The following is a 13,531-nucleotide window of genomic DNA, read 5'->3' as shown; positions in this document are numbered from 1 at the left end:
CTGTCTGGAGGCACTGACATCAATATACACATTTTTCCAGAAATGTACATGATTTTGAAGTCTGTCTCATGCTCTAAGATCAGCTTGTGCAGATTGTGTCTTTGTAGGTGCTGCTACAGAACAAAAGATTCTTAGTGTATAAGTAGTTAATATCACAAACCATGATATTTTTTCCATTTCAGATTGAGATCTTGCAAAGAGATACTGCATTTTTAAACATGTAAAAAAATTAAGAAGAAAATTTTCCTTGGGACTTTTGAATATTTTTCCATAAAAAAGGTAAAAGCTACCTTTAAAAACTGTCTTGTTTGTGTTTGTTCAAATACAATATAGGAGTTGTTATTATTAGTTTTGACTACAAAAGCATACCAGACAGAAACGAAACTTTGGTTAATTTTCCCCCTTTTATAAAAATGTTTAATTTAGGGTTTTTCATCTTTAAAAAAAATCACATTTGTTGCACAGTTATAAAAGGCACATATAAATGACTTGAAGAAAGTCCATTTTCTAATCTTTAACTGTTTAAATAAAAAAAAACAAAGTATTTTCCAGAAAAAAACAAACAACCAACAAAACAAACAACCAAAACCCCCAAAATTACACATAAGCAAACAAGACAGACAAGTGGCTAAAAAGGCCATTTTCTCCTGGAGTTTTCAGTATAATTTTCTCCATCATTATGGCTGTGTAGGAAGCAATATTAAATAATACATGAGATGATTTGATTTGTATTTTCTAGACACTATCAATGCAAAATGAGGCAATGGTTAAAATATTTACTCCTCCAGGCAACTTCACCATATTTTTCCCTAATACAGCATGAAAACAGAAGTAATAAGAGAACAGAGAAGAGGTGGTTCAAAAAGAAGATCAACAGCAGAAGTGAATTCATTTCTTTGAGGTAATCCTTGCCATGATGTTCACAGCTGCCTTAGCGGGTCTCAAGTCTCAGAAGTCATTTTCACTCTTCTTCAAGGATCTCCTGCCTTGCTCGAGGAGAGAACAGACACACAGACAGCAGTTCCTGTGCTCAGGCTTCCTCTAATTGCAACAGGCAGATCTTTCATCAGGAATTCAAGAATCGAGCCGTAGAGCCTAAGCAGAGATTAATTTATTCCCCCAGGTGATTGGTAGCTCCCAGCTCCCTGCAGATGGAAATCACGTGCAGCCTGAAGCCGTGCTCGGCCTCGCTGCCAGCACTGAGGTGCTCCAAATCCACCGCAGACCCACGCACTAAACCTGGCCAGTGCCCAGATCATCTTCACTGAGCTTTGTTCTGCTGCATGCTGGAAATTGCAGCCCCCATTTGTCCCCGTGGCCAGGGTCATCTGCCCTTGAAAAATTTTATTTTTTCAATGGAGGCAAGAGTCAAAGTTATATTGAACTCAAAATCCCCGTCATGGACGCCTGTCTTCCGGAAAGCCCCACCTGAAGTGTTGTTCTCCCAGTAATGATGCCAGTGTCCTTTGCTGTCAGCTCCAAAGCCATACACATTCACCTAGGATGGAAGGGAGAACTCGTGTTAGGGACTGAAAGCAATTGCTCTTCATCTGAAATGCTGAATAAACTCTTTATTCTCAGTGTATTTACAGGCAGCAGCACCCAAGGTCCTCAGTGGCGTCCTGAGCTCTTCTGCTGCATGACATGACCACAGAGAAACAGCCCAAGGCCTACCCAAGGCATGTGACATCCTCAGCCAGGCTGAGACACCACCAGACCTGAACTCAGAGGAAAAAGGAGATTTCTATCCATTAATTCTTGTTTAGCAACATGAAAATGCATTCCTATCCCTTAAGCATGATTGACCTCAGGAGATCCATGGCATGGGAAGGGAATCTCCTCTTTGGATGATTTGAAGCCACAAGGAGTGAAAAAAAAAATGGTTTGATCCAAATAATGACCCATGGTAACCACACTTATATGCTCATATGATTATATGATATTTGCAGGTACTTCAGAGACAATGGATTTTTTGTTCTTGTCATGTGTACCCAGCCACAGCCTCTCCCCTCCCAAAGGCTGGTTTGTTGATGGCTATGCCTGTCTCCTCTGATGGTAACAGTCCAAATATCACCCCTGATGTATTTAAACTGAGAGTGGTGATATGTCTGAGTGGATTTGAATGGGTCATAGCCCCAAAGCAGCTCCCTAAACCAACCACACCTAGGCCCATTCAAATACGAGCTATTTTTAAATTGTTTGTTGTAATGTCAGAGCCCTGTTCATTGCCTGCTGACCAGAAAACAGGCTCCACCCAATCTGCTGTGACTATGATAGAATTTCTTGCAGTATCTTTAAGTGTATTTCTATCACTTCTCCAAGCAGAACAGGCCTGGGTGACCAAAACTCTCAGCAGCAGATGTGTGTCCAGAACAAGATTTGCCAGCAAAGTGGTTTTTATCCCCCATGCTGACAAGCTCATGTTTGCAGGATTTTGTAGAGCTGACCTGGCCTTACTCTAACTACCTGAGTCTCCAGTTACCTTGGAGCACCTCACATCACTCAAACCAGGGAATTTCCCCAAGTAACTGCTGGAGCAAAGGCATTTACTATAACCTACAGTATAAATCCACAAGCCTGAGTTTGAAAATACAAGACAAAACACAACTCAAACTTTCACTAGCAAGATGGGCACAGATACCATTCATGTTTAGAAGTCTTTTGATAGCAGCTGGAATCTCTGTTTATGTTTAATTATATTCTCCTGGAGTGCATTGTAAACTCTATGATTTGCTGACATTAAAAAACCCCATCACTGTCAATTAAGCATGTCTGCATGTTTCTGAGGGGTCTGCATGTTTGAAGAGTAAATAGCAGAGAAGGTGGACAGAGGGAAACAAAGGCTGAGTGAGTGGCCAGGGGTTGTTCCTGGCTCTTCAGTGTGAAATGTCCTGATTTTTCATCCATATACCCAAACCAGGAGAGACTTTACCTCATCACATACATGAAGAGCAAACATCAAAGACAGAAGGCCTGTGGAGGGGTATCTCCCATGGTGCTCGAGCCAGTTTTCATAGACATATTTCATAAAAGCTGGATTATAAACCAGGATCTAGGCAAAATTGGAGAGAAAGGCTCGTTAGTAAAATATCCTGGGGAAAAAGGAAAAAAAAAACAAACAAAAAAACCCCACAAAAAACCAAAAACAAAACCACAAAAAAAAAAAATTCACCCCCCCAAAAAAAAAACCAAAACAAAAAAAACCAAAACGAAAACCAAAACCAAAACCAAAAACAAAAACCAACCAAACAAACAAAAACTCACAAAAAACCCATACCAAACCAAAACAAAAAAACACCACCCCAACAATGGTAGCACATTATTCCTAAAGGACTCCAAGGTAAGAAAGGACTAATAGTTTTTCCTTGAAGGCAGATGAAAGGCAAAAATAAGTCCCATATTAAGTGCATTCAGGAATATTTCCTGTGTGCAATTACATATCAATAGCCTTTCCTTGGTCTTGATATCCCTCCTGCTTACAGTAATGTAAATCCTGGAGATTCCTACTGAAACCAATGGGTATGAAACAGCACAAGTGAGATGGAAATTAGGCTTTAGCCATTCCAATGTCCCTGCAGCACCCTGCAGGTGAGCTCTGGGGAGCTGGAGTCCTGAACAAGGCAAGCATGAGATGCCATGACACGTTTCACAGAACCATAGAGTAATTTAGGTTGGAAAAGACCCCTAAGATTGTCAGTCCAACTGTAATTGGAATGGGAACATAAGAACAACTGCCTCTTCTGCACAATGTGCCAGCCATGTCTTGGCATCCCTGCAGGTACAAATCTGAGGAAACAAGGGCCAAATGTAAACTATCAGGAAGCTTATCAGGTCCTGTGTGCTTCTTTTATCCTGTTTTTCAAACGTGCCATTTTTCTATGCTGTATGTTTTTGTCTTACAAGACATAAACCACATTTGTTTATCTCACAGAGGTCATCTCACAGAGACAGAGCACTTAAGATAAGACCTGAGAGTGCAGTGAATCCAAGGCCTGGTAGAAGCCCTTGGTTTCAACCCCCTCCCCTGAGTGAGGCAAACAGGATTTTCCCTCTACGCTGTGTTTGTAATTAGAGTGACAGCATTTCTGGTTAGCTGCAAGGCTTTTCCTTTTACAGAGTCAGAGGTTAATTGCATGTGTGTGTAATCTCTTCTCACAGGGTGTTTTGCATTGCACAGTGTGGGAAGAAACACAGGCTTCTCCACTCATGTCAGGAAGCTGCTGCATATCACCATACCCTGGGCTGCTGCCACTCAGCTGTGATGCGAGTTCAACAAACCTGCCCTGGAGCTCCTCACAGGGCTTTTGCAGAGGTTATCAGGTACCTCACAACAGGTAAGGATGAGCTAAGGGATTATTTAATGCACCCTAAAGGTCCATGGTATGAAGAAAAGTAAAATCAACTGATACTGGTTCAGGGTCTCACCTGAAAGCTTTGGCAAAACTTGGCCTCTTGAATGAAAGGTGTGTGCTTTAATTTGTAATTTTAATGTTCTGGAGCTAATTTCATACTTTAACAGCCCTTGATAGACTAGACATCTGTACTTCTTTGGAAGTCTCTCTAAAGGCTGAGAGAATAAGTACTTTATTTTTCTGGAAGCTCCATGGAAGAGGTTCCTCCTCTCCCACACATCCTGCCTTGGTTATATCCTCAAACCATGCAGCTACAACAACAGAAGTCTTTGCACAGTGGCCAAAGTTCCTACATGGGAATTAACATCCTGCCCCATGGCAAATCCTGCCTCCAGCCTGTCCCTGTCTGTGCTCTCGTGCAAACTGTGCTTGAACACAGCCTGGGAGACCTGTGGTACACCTGGAGCAAAACCTTCCTGGACCTGGCCTAGCTCAGCCTCCAATTGTTTAATTGGTACAGGTAATTACTGCAGCCATGGGCTAAGAGCCTGCCTCAGGAATTCTGCACTGACCTGTAAACACGCAGCTTTATTTGTTCAGAGTTCACTCAGCTCCTTATTACGAGGAACTGACCTGGGAGTGAGAAACATCCTTGGGGTTCAAATATTAAAATTATTTCAGAAAACCTCTGAATACATACAAGTGAGTGCAATGGGTAAGAACAGAGCAGTTACTGTGGAGGACAATGTTGCATTTTTAATGTCCCTGAGCGCACCAGAGGAAGTGATGCAGCCTTCAGAACAGTGTTCATGCAATGGTGTAGCCACAAGAGCAATTTCTTTCCAACCACAGTTATTTAGTGGTTGATCTATGGCCTAAATGACACACAGGAGCCAAATCTTTAGCTTAGCTGAGCCTTGTAAAGTGTCTGTATTTTGGCTGCAACTTTTTATGAATGTCAAGGGCTTGCCTGGATTCTTGCAGTCTCTCAAAGAGGCAAAAGACCTACAAAAAAATTAGCAGAACAAATCCACAAACCAACATTGCTCACCTTTTCTTTTTTGACTTTGATTTTCCTTGGGACTGGAACATATGTGCTGTTAAAGAAAAAAAGAAAGCACTGGTAAATAAAAGCCCAACTTATTAGTATTTTCACATAATTCCAAAGGAAGAATATTCTTCATGTACAGTAATAAATTCAAATTATCCAAAAGTAGTAAATTCAAGAAGTTGTTGTAAAATGAGGCTGCAATTAAATAACACAGCAGGAAAAGAACTGAGCTGTCAGTGAAGCAATTTTATGGGAAACTATTACATTCTTAAATATTCAAGTTAATTATTGACAGTAGGACACCAAAGATTTAGTTGAGATACACTGTAGAGCCAATACTATGTGGAGCTCAAGACTTCTAATTCTTGGCTCGTTATTGTTGCAGTCTCTGCTCTTTGATGATGGGAAAGACTTTCTGTTTAATTTCATGGCAGAAAAACCTTTTCCCACCAGGGGGAGACTTTTCCTCTCCTAACACTCGGAGCTACCACAAGATTTTCAGAGTCCGAGGCAGCAGAGTTCACCAGTTCTGTGGTTAGATGAAACTCGGGCAGTCCCAGTACACAGCCCCTCACAGAAATCTACTTCTCTCCTCCCCAGGGTGATGCTGAAAGCTTCCTGCAGTTTCCAGCATAAAATTTCCAAGTTACACTTTATGACTGGGTTGAAATCACGAGTTATGTCTTGGAAATGAAAAAAACCTTTTATTTCCCATATCTCAAGCACAGTGTATGCTGGCATTGCACAGCTCATCACGAGTGCTGTAAGAAAAAAAATCATTCTGAGGTTGTTTAAGTGAAAAAAATCGGGTTAGCTGGCCTTTTAATTGGAGTATATCCCAAAATATATGCTGTGTACTTTTTAGATGGATTGTGGTAAATCACCAAAGCTTTCCATTAGTTCAGTCAAAATGTTTTCACTTGGGTTTTGGTGCTAAGGTTCCTGTCATTAAGGTTTTATTTTCCTTGAACCATGGAACATCATCACTTTTAAAACTCTGTCTAAACCTTCCCAAACCAGTGGTGACCTGGCAATGTTCTCCAGTCCTGCAATCCATGCTCTGGGCTGGAGGCAGTGAGACAGATTTTGGGTGTTCCAGTGCTCCTAAGAGGTGATGCTGGTGGGGAAAGGGACGCCCATGCAGACTTCTCAAGCTGGTCTCAGCAAATACGCCCTTGCAGCTGCAACCCATGCCTGACCTTGATCAGCAAATCAGTAAGCATAGTCATCCCATGCCCTTTTTGTGCTCATGAAGACAAAAAGGGCTTCTTTGCTGGTAGAATCTCCTTAATATTATAGAAATAAACAGTTAATCTTTGCTAAAAAGGTGATGTGGAAGAAACAAAAGGGCTATATTTCCTAGATAGCTACAGTAGAAGACCAAAGAGAGGAGTATGCAGTGCTCATGACAGTACTAGTGGACATCTCTGATCTAACCAGAGACTGCTGTAGCTCTTGTCAGGTGACATCAGTCATTTTAACCAAAGGCTATTCATTGTTTCAGACGAAATACTCAAGTCCTGCAGAATTTCATAAAATGACACAGAAAACACTGGCACACTGATTAAGACCTCTGCTCTTATGGTCATGTAAAACCTGGGCTGCAGGGCAGCCAGGGAATGAGTGACCCAGGAGGTCCCACACAGGAGTGGGACAGTGACACTTGTGATGAAGGTGGCTGCAGGCAGTGTAACAAATCACCTGGGAAACATCTTCCATGAGCCCCTTTGCAGGGCTGCAGTGAACTCTGTCACTGTCCCTGGCCACCTTGTACAAAACATTTACTGAACCTTTGACCCAAGATATGCAACATTTTAAGCAATGTAATAACTCTCTTTGACAAACTAAGTGGAGTTCTTTCACCATACAGATTCCTAAAAGACTTGCAAGTGAAGGCAACCAGGGTAAATATATGGTTGATAAGTGCCTGAAAGTTTCCTATCCCAGAAAAGGCATTTCTTAGTCTTTTCTGGAACAATGTTTAGTCTTAAAGAGACATTTTTAGATGGAAATACATCAGTCAAATGGGACTGAGAATGTCTGAGAGAACTACTCAGCTATTAATTGAAGCTAATATTAAGGCAATATGAATTTTGGCTTTTGAATTGTAAAAACTGCAAGAATTATGATAAGAAAAGAATGTGTTTGACTCTCAGGTTTTGAGTTTTAGGAAATTCTTTCATTTGGCTGAAATACAGAAAATTAAACACTGTGTAAAAGCCTAACCAATACAGGATGCTTATCTTTTTAGCTATGAGTACACTTGGGTTCTTGTTAGCCTAAACTCAGCTGACACTATGCAGCCTGTGCACACAGAACAATGCCAAAGCAGACCAGGGTAGGGAGATAAGTACTTCTTCCTTTCTAAAATACTGACTTTCAAATGTGTTTTATTTTTATTTCATGCTTTCTCCCCTTTAAAAATGTGCACTCAACAATTCCCTTATACCCATTATCTAACACTGTGTATTTAATGTATGCTCATAGGTTAATTCTACAAGGCTAAAATTATGCTAGGTACATTGCTATGATTTGTATGCTTATGATTTTCTGCTTTTATTATTCCAGCTTATTAATTATGCAATTTCCCTGCTTTGAGTATGGCAAATATCTTAAAATAGTGGTATTCCTTTCATGTGGTTAAATACACACTAATTTATATCAGGTGCTTACCAAGCCCATGTATACAATCTAATTATAAATATATAATATAGCCTGTAATTTATTAAGCAAAGGTGTTTTCCCTTTCATGTGCTGTGACTGCATTGTGGTCAACTAGTTTTATCTTCCTAATAGGCTGAGGGTTCACCTGAAATCAGTGCAGGGCTCAGAGCTCAGGAAGTACCAAGAGCTTTCTCCTGGGGCAGGGACAGGCAGTGGACCTGTCTGCAAAATGTGTGTCTGTGTAAATTATAGAACAATAGAATCATTTAGGTTGAAAAGACCTCTGAGATCAGTGAGTCCAACCGTTAACCCACCACTGACAAGTCATCACTAAACCACGTCTCTAAGTGCCACACCTACACATTTTTAAAATCCCTCCAGGGATAGTGACACCCTCACTGCCATGGACAGCCTGTTCCAGTGCTGGATAACTCTTTTGATGAAGAATTGGTTTTGATATTCAACCTAAATCTCCCCTGGTGAAACTTGAGGCATTTCCTCTTTTCCTGTCTCTTGTTACCTGAGAGAAGAGACCAATCCCCAGCTGGCTACAGCCTTCCTTCAGGAGTTGTAGAGACTGGTAAGGTGCCCCCTGAGCCTCCTTTTCTCCAGGCTGAACACCCCCAGCTCCCTCAGCCACTCCTCATCAGATCTGTGCTGCAGACCCTTCCCCTTGACCTTCTCTGGACAGGGCTCAGCACCTCAATGACTTTCTTGTAGTGAGTGGTACACTTTCCCAAGTGTACTGATTTTTCCAAGTTATGAGGATGTCTTGAAGGTGGATTTTTTTCAAGCCAGTTTATAACTGTATGTATTAAATGCTGGTGATAAAAAAGGTAAGAGGAAGCTAACACAGATTTGTACAAATTAGAGGAATCTTAATAAGAAATTAAAATAATCTAACATATCTACTAAGAGAGAAAAGAAAACAAAGAGAGGAAATAAAACTTTGTTTGTTTTTCCATCAACGAGTTTTACTTAAAATTGCAAAGTGGGTCTTATGCCCAGTCAACATGCCCAAGACACACTCAGAAGTTTAAATCTTCTGAGACTTTGAAATTGGGAAAAAACTTGAAGTGTCTTGAAAAAAAAAATTTCTCCCTGGAGTAAAGCAATCTGATCTGCTCTTGCTGTCTACGTGTAGCAGTGTCAGCAAGCAATCCTACAAGGCTGTGGTCTCACATCCAGCAGATAGCCTCACACACAGTACCAATGTCATGTATTTCATCCTCTGGATTAAGAAAAGCCAGCTTACAGGAAGGAAGAGAATCTGCTAGCAGGCTTCCAAGAAGAAACATGCATTTTTATCACATTTCTAATTCTGGTGCTGCCGTAAATGTATCTAGCAGGAGACTGTAGGAGAAGGGAATACAGGTGACCTCGTCCCTGATAAGTAACATCTGTGTTAATTACCCAGCTCAGCCTCACCCCTGGTGAGTCACAGCCAGTAAAAATAAATGTGATAAAAAGGAGTTAGGTGATGACTGGAAGATCATCATCCATGGGAGAGCATGAAGAAGGATCCTGAGGAGAGACAATCACTGCTGTGGGGTCAGTCTGGGGCTGCAGTCAGAGCCTGTTGTTGGAACCTGCAGTCACAGTCCAGCCGGGTAAAAGCTGCATTCAGAGCCTGCGAACTGATCCCTGCAGTTTAGCAGGACATAACCAGCACTCAGAGGCTGCAAGGGAAACCTACAGTGGGAGCTTGCTGCAGCCAGAGTCAGGCAATGTTTGGAGTCAGGATGGCTGAGCTGTAAAGAGGAATAAACCAGGACCTTTTTCATGCTGTGATAAACAAGAAGTCTGTGTCTTGGCTCATTTCTACCCTCTAACAAGAGGGTTGCTGCAACAGGAGACAACCCTTACTTCTCTGAGACTGCTAGGGATGTAAAGATCTTGATCTTTGCCTCAACAACTGTATCATAATGTTAAGCTTTTCCTAGAAATCAAGTGTTTAGGGCTGAACTGTGACTTGAGAGGGTTTGTAAAGCACCCTTAGGCCTTATCAGGAGCAGGGATTTACCCATGTAAGCTATCAAATCCTACAGCAACACAAAGTATGGAGCTCCCACCCCTTGTGCCTGCCCTTACTCACAAGTTGATAGTGCCTGTGGTGAGAGCAGTGACAACCCAGCGCAGGTCCAGGGTTTTGAAGGGGATCAGGATCATGCTCACATTTGCTGCCAGCTCTTTGTAGCTCTCAGGATAAACAAAGTGGTGAGTGGTCTTGCTCCCAACATCTGATTCGTAGCCAGCAGTGGGGGCACGGTTCATTCTGCGGCCCGAAAATAAGAATTGAGACAGAAGAGGAATTAGGTAAGTACAAGAACATGTGAATTTTCACCAAGTCATTTGCTTGAGGTGCATGGAACCTGCTCCCATGGCTAAGGGAGTGCTGTATGCAGGGTCTTCAGACAGCCCTGACAGGGTGTAGGGATCCTCAGGCAAGCTGGAATGATCATAACCCATGTAATTGAACAGTAGATGAAAGCTCAGCTTTAGTGTGGAATTCCTTGGACTGAACAGGAGTCTCTACCAAGCAGGTGTATCTCTGAGCACATCCCTGCATTCCCTTTACAGTCATCAAAAGAGTGCTGAGTCTCTGAGGACACATCTCACTCATGCTAAAGCTGCACCCTCCAGCTGGTGAGAAAAGCACTGCCCTGCAGTACATCAGCTTCATTTCTTGCAGTTCCCTTTCCCCCTTATCCATACAGGTGAATTTCAATGTTTAGGGTCAAGGTAATAAACTATACTATGTGTGATGAGAAGCAGCAAATATTCCTTATGATTCTCCCACAAAAAGGCACCAAAGTCTGCTAAATAGACACAAAGACAGTGACAAATACAGGACCTGCTGCTGCTGACCATTCATTTACTCAAACCTTACTTTTGCTTTGTAGTATGTACTCCAGTGCCCACAGATACTCAGGGTCTCTGCACACACATGAGGTGCCTTAGATAACCCTGGGGTCAGTGCAAGGAGATCTGCCCAGGGCCTCCAGGGCTCAGTTAAGAGGTGTTGGCTAAACAGGGCTACCCTTCCCTATGCTGGACATATCACAGATTCACAGAATCAGAGGATATTCTGAGTTGGAAGGGATCCACATGGATCACTGAGTCCAACTCTAACATGAGTGACCCATACAGGGAACAGAGAGGGGATTTCTGAACTCAGGACTGCAGAAATGCCTCTATGCCTGTGTTCACTTCTGAAAGCCAATCTGGGAACACATCAGCAATTCTCTCCCTGATGCTTGAGCTCCTCAGGGGCAGATATTTGCATATTTCTGTGGTACAGCACAGTAGAGATCCCTGAAGCAACTTGCATAACTCCATGGTACTGTGAAAAACCACGGAGAAACTCCTCAGGTGTCTCAAAGCAAAATGTTTGGCTTTTTTCCTGCAATAACATTAGCTCAGCTCCTGGCAGAAGCACAGGGAGGACAAGGAAGGATGTAGCTGATGAGGTAATGAGGAGCATCATACATTGCCAGACAACATGCTGCCCTGGTTAATGATAACAGGAGAGGCAAAATCTGTTTATCAAGTCTATGCCAGGCCGTGTTATTGCAGTTCTCCCCCAGGTGAATTATTTAAGTTTCTTCTAACTCCCTTCAAGGGAGTTATTAGTAGTTAGAATATCCTGCCAGCCTCGTGGATTTGTTATTGAGTTCCCTGTTATCAGCTTCCCTGCCAGTGACCCACACCATACTGTGTAGAAATACTGGAATAGCACGGGACTGTGTTTTACCTCGAGATTAGTCAGTCAAAGGTATAAAATATGGGTGTTTATTTCCATCAAAACAAAGACAAAGGTGACACATTGGTCATCTTACAATCTGCCCTTGGGTCTGTGTACCTTCCCTACCACCCATGGTGGGGCTGTTGGTGCCACACGGCAGAAGGCAGCGCTCACACCCAGCCCAGCAGGAACTTCCTTCTGTCATGAAAGCAGATAGTTATGCAAATAAAAGTGGGCTGGAACACGCTGTGTGGAAGGAAAGGTGCCCCCTCAGACTCCTTGGCTCTCTCCTGCACATGGCTGTATTGCCAGAGCATGTGGAAGTGAATTTCAGGTCACCAGAGATTTTGTGTTTGACGCACAGAGGGGTCACCTTCCCTGCACAAACTCCCACGGTGAATCCTAAAACCTTGTGCAATCCTTTCAGCTCTGGCTTAAGATTGCTGAAATACAAATCTGAGACTGGAACGTTCACTAAGTGACTGAGAGTTTTGCCCTTGCCAGGCATAGGATGGACAAGGCTTCAGAGCAGAAACACGCACCTGGCTGTGTTTGTTCCTTTTTAGTTATTACTATCAGCTTTTGAGTCTAGCAATGTCTTTTCTGCATGAGTCTGGAAACGTATGACAGGCAATAAAAGAAAGTCCACACAGGAAGGGGGCTGTCTCCATATGAAAGGACACAGAGTTAAGCACAAATGCACCACAGCTTCCCACATTTGCAGTTGTCCCACATTTGCAACCTGTAGGAATAATGTTGAGAGCTCTCCCTTTGCCTTCATGGATATGAAAGCCAGGTTGGTGCCTCTGCCTTTGGGGAGGTACTTTTGGCTGGGAGCAAGACATGCAACTGAAGGAAGCAACTCCTGGTATGACTTGTGGAGATTTAGATGTCACCTGAAGACTCTATGCCATGTTCAAGCCACATCAGAAGCCAAGGTGGCTTAACAGTTCAAACAGTGTTGATCTTCTGTTAATTTATTCTTGACTTCAGTGTACAGCTTCCTACTAAGGCTTTTGTTGCTCTTGAGAGAATAATCCCACATCTCTTTCAAGAGCAATCCCTCCTTTCCCACTCCTTATTGCTCCCCAAATTGTACTGTGCTGGCAGCCGTGGTGCAAAAGGCAGATGACACATTGAAGGTGACCTTAGTCCAGATATTTTGGCTGCCCTCTGGTTTATAAGCTCTGCTTGCCTAGCTCCTGCTTGCCTTTCAGTGGAACAAAATAGCCAACCTTGTTGCCTCAAAAGGGAGAGGCAATGCCATCCTTTACAAATTACCTGCAGCCAAGGAGGCAACTCCTGTCCACTGAAAAGTGTCTTTGGCTTCCCCACCCTACCACTGCTTAAGAATGAACTAGTGCAAAAAAGTTTGATACAGTCAGTTAAATGTCTAAAAATCACTCATGAGCACTGGCTGCAGAAAAAACTTTTATTCATAAGGGCAAATTCTTTTTATCCTATATTTTTTAACACATGCTGTTATGGATTCTGCATAACAAGCTACAGTATCAATACCAATTAATGTTTTTTTGTCCAAGCCAAAACATGAGGTCATATCTCCAACACACATAGTTCATGTCTCTGAAGCTTTGACTTAAGTACCAGGTTTCACTAGACAGAACCTGAAACCTTGTTTACTCACTTGTCCCCCCCAAATACCAGTGAATTTTAGACAACAAAGCCATCTGTAGCTGAGGTGGTTTTCACTCACTGACA

At 42.5% G+C, this 13,531-nt stretch overlaps 1 protein-coding gene across 1 annotated transcript in view; it reads right to left on the bottom strand.

Annotated features, from left to right (window-relative positions):
- Nucleotides 1-385: 385 nt before the first annotated feature.
- ST3GAL1 (ST3 beta-galactoside alpha-2,3-sialyltransferase 1) overlaps nucleotides 386-13,531 on the bottom strand; it is a 73,665-nt gene continuing 60,519 nt past the window's right edge. Inside the window, exons 4-7 of the mRNA XM_063408958.1 lie at nucleotides 10,163-10,342; nucleotides 5,404-5,449; nucleotides 2,933-3,052; nucleotides 386-1,498 (exon numbers count right to left, since the gene is read on the bottom strand). Of these exons, the coding sequence (XP_063265028.1) occupies nucleotides 1,325-1,498; nucleotides 2,933-3,052; nucleotides 5,404-5,449; nucleotides 10,163-10,342 (520 nt within the window). The 3' untranslated portion in view covers nucleotides 386-1,324. The remainder of the gene's footprint in view (nucleotides 1,499-2,932; nucleotides 3,053-5,403; nucleotides 5,450-10,162; nucleotides 10,343-13,531) is intronic.

The sequence above is a fragment of the Prinia subflava genome, chromosome 1 (genome assembly GCF_021018805.1).
Source record: "Prinia subflava isolate CZ2003 ecotype Zambia chromosome 1, Cam_Psub_1.2, whole genome shotgun sequence".
Taxonomy (NCBI): domain Eukaryota; kingdom Metazoa; phylum Chordata; class Aves; order Passeriformes; family Cisticolidae; genus Prinia; species Prinia subflava.
The sequence above is the reverse complement of the archived record's forward strand: the minus strand, read 5'-3'. Positions and strand labels throughout refer to the sequence as shown.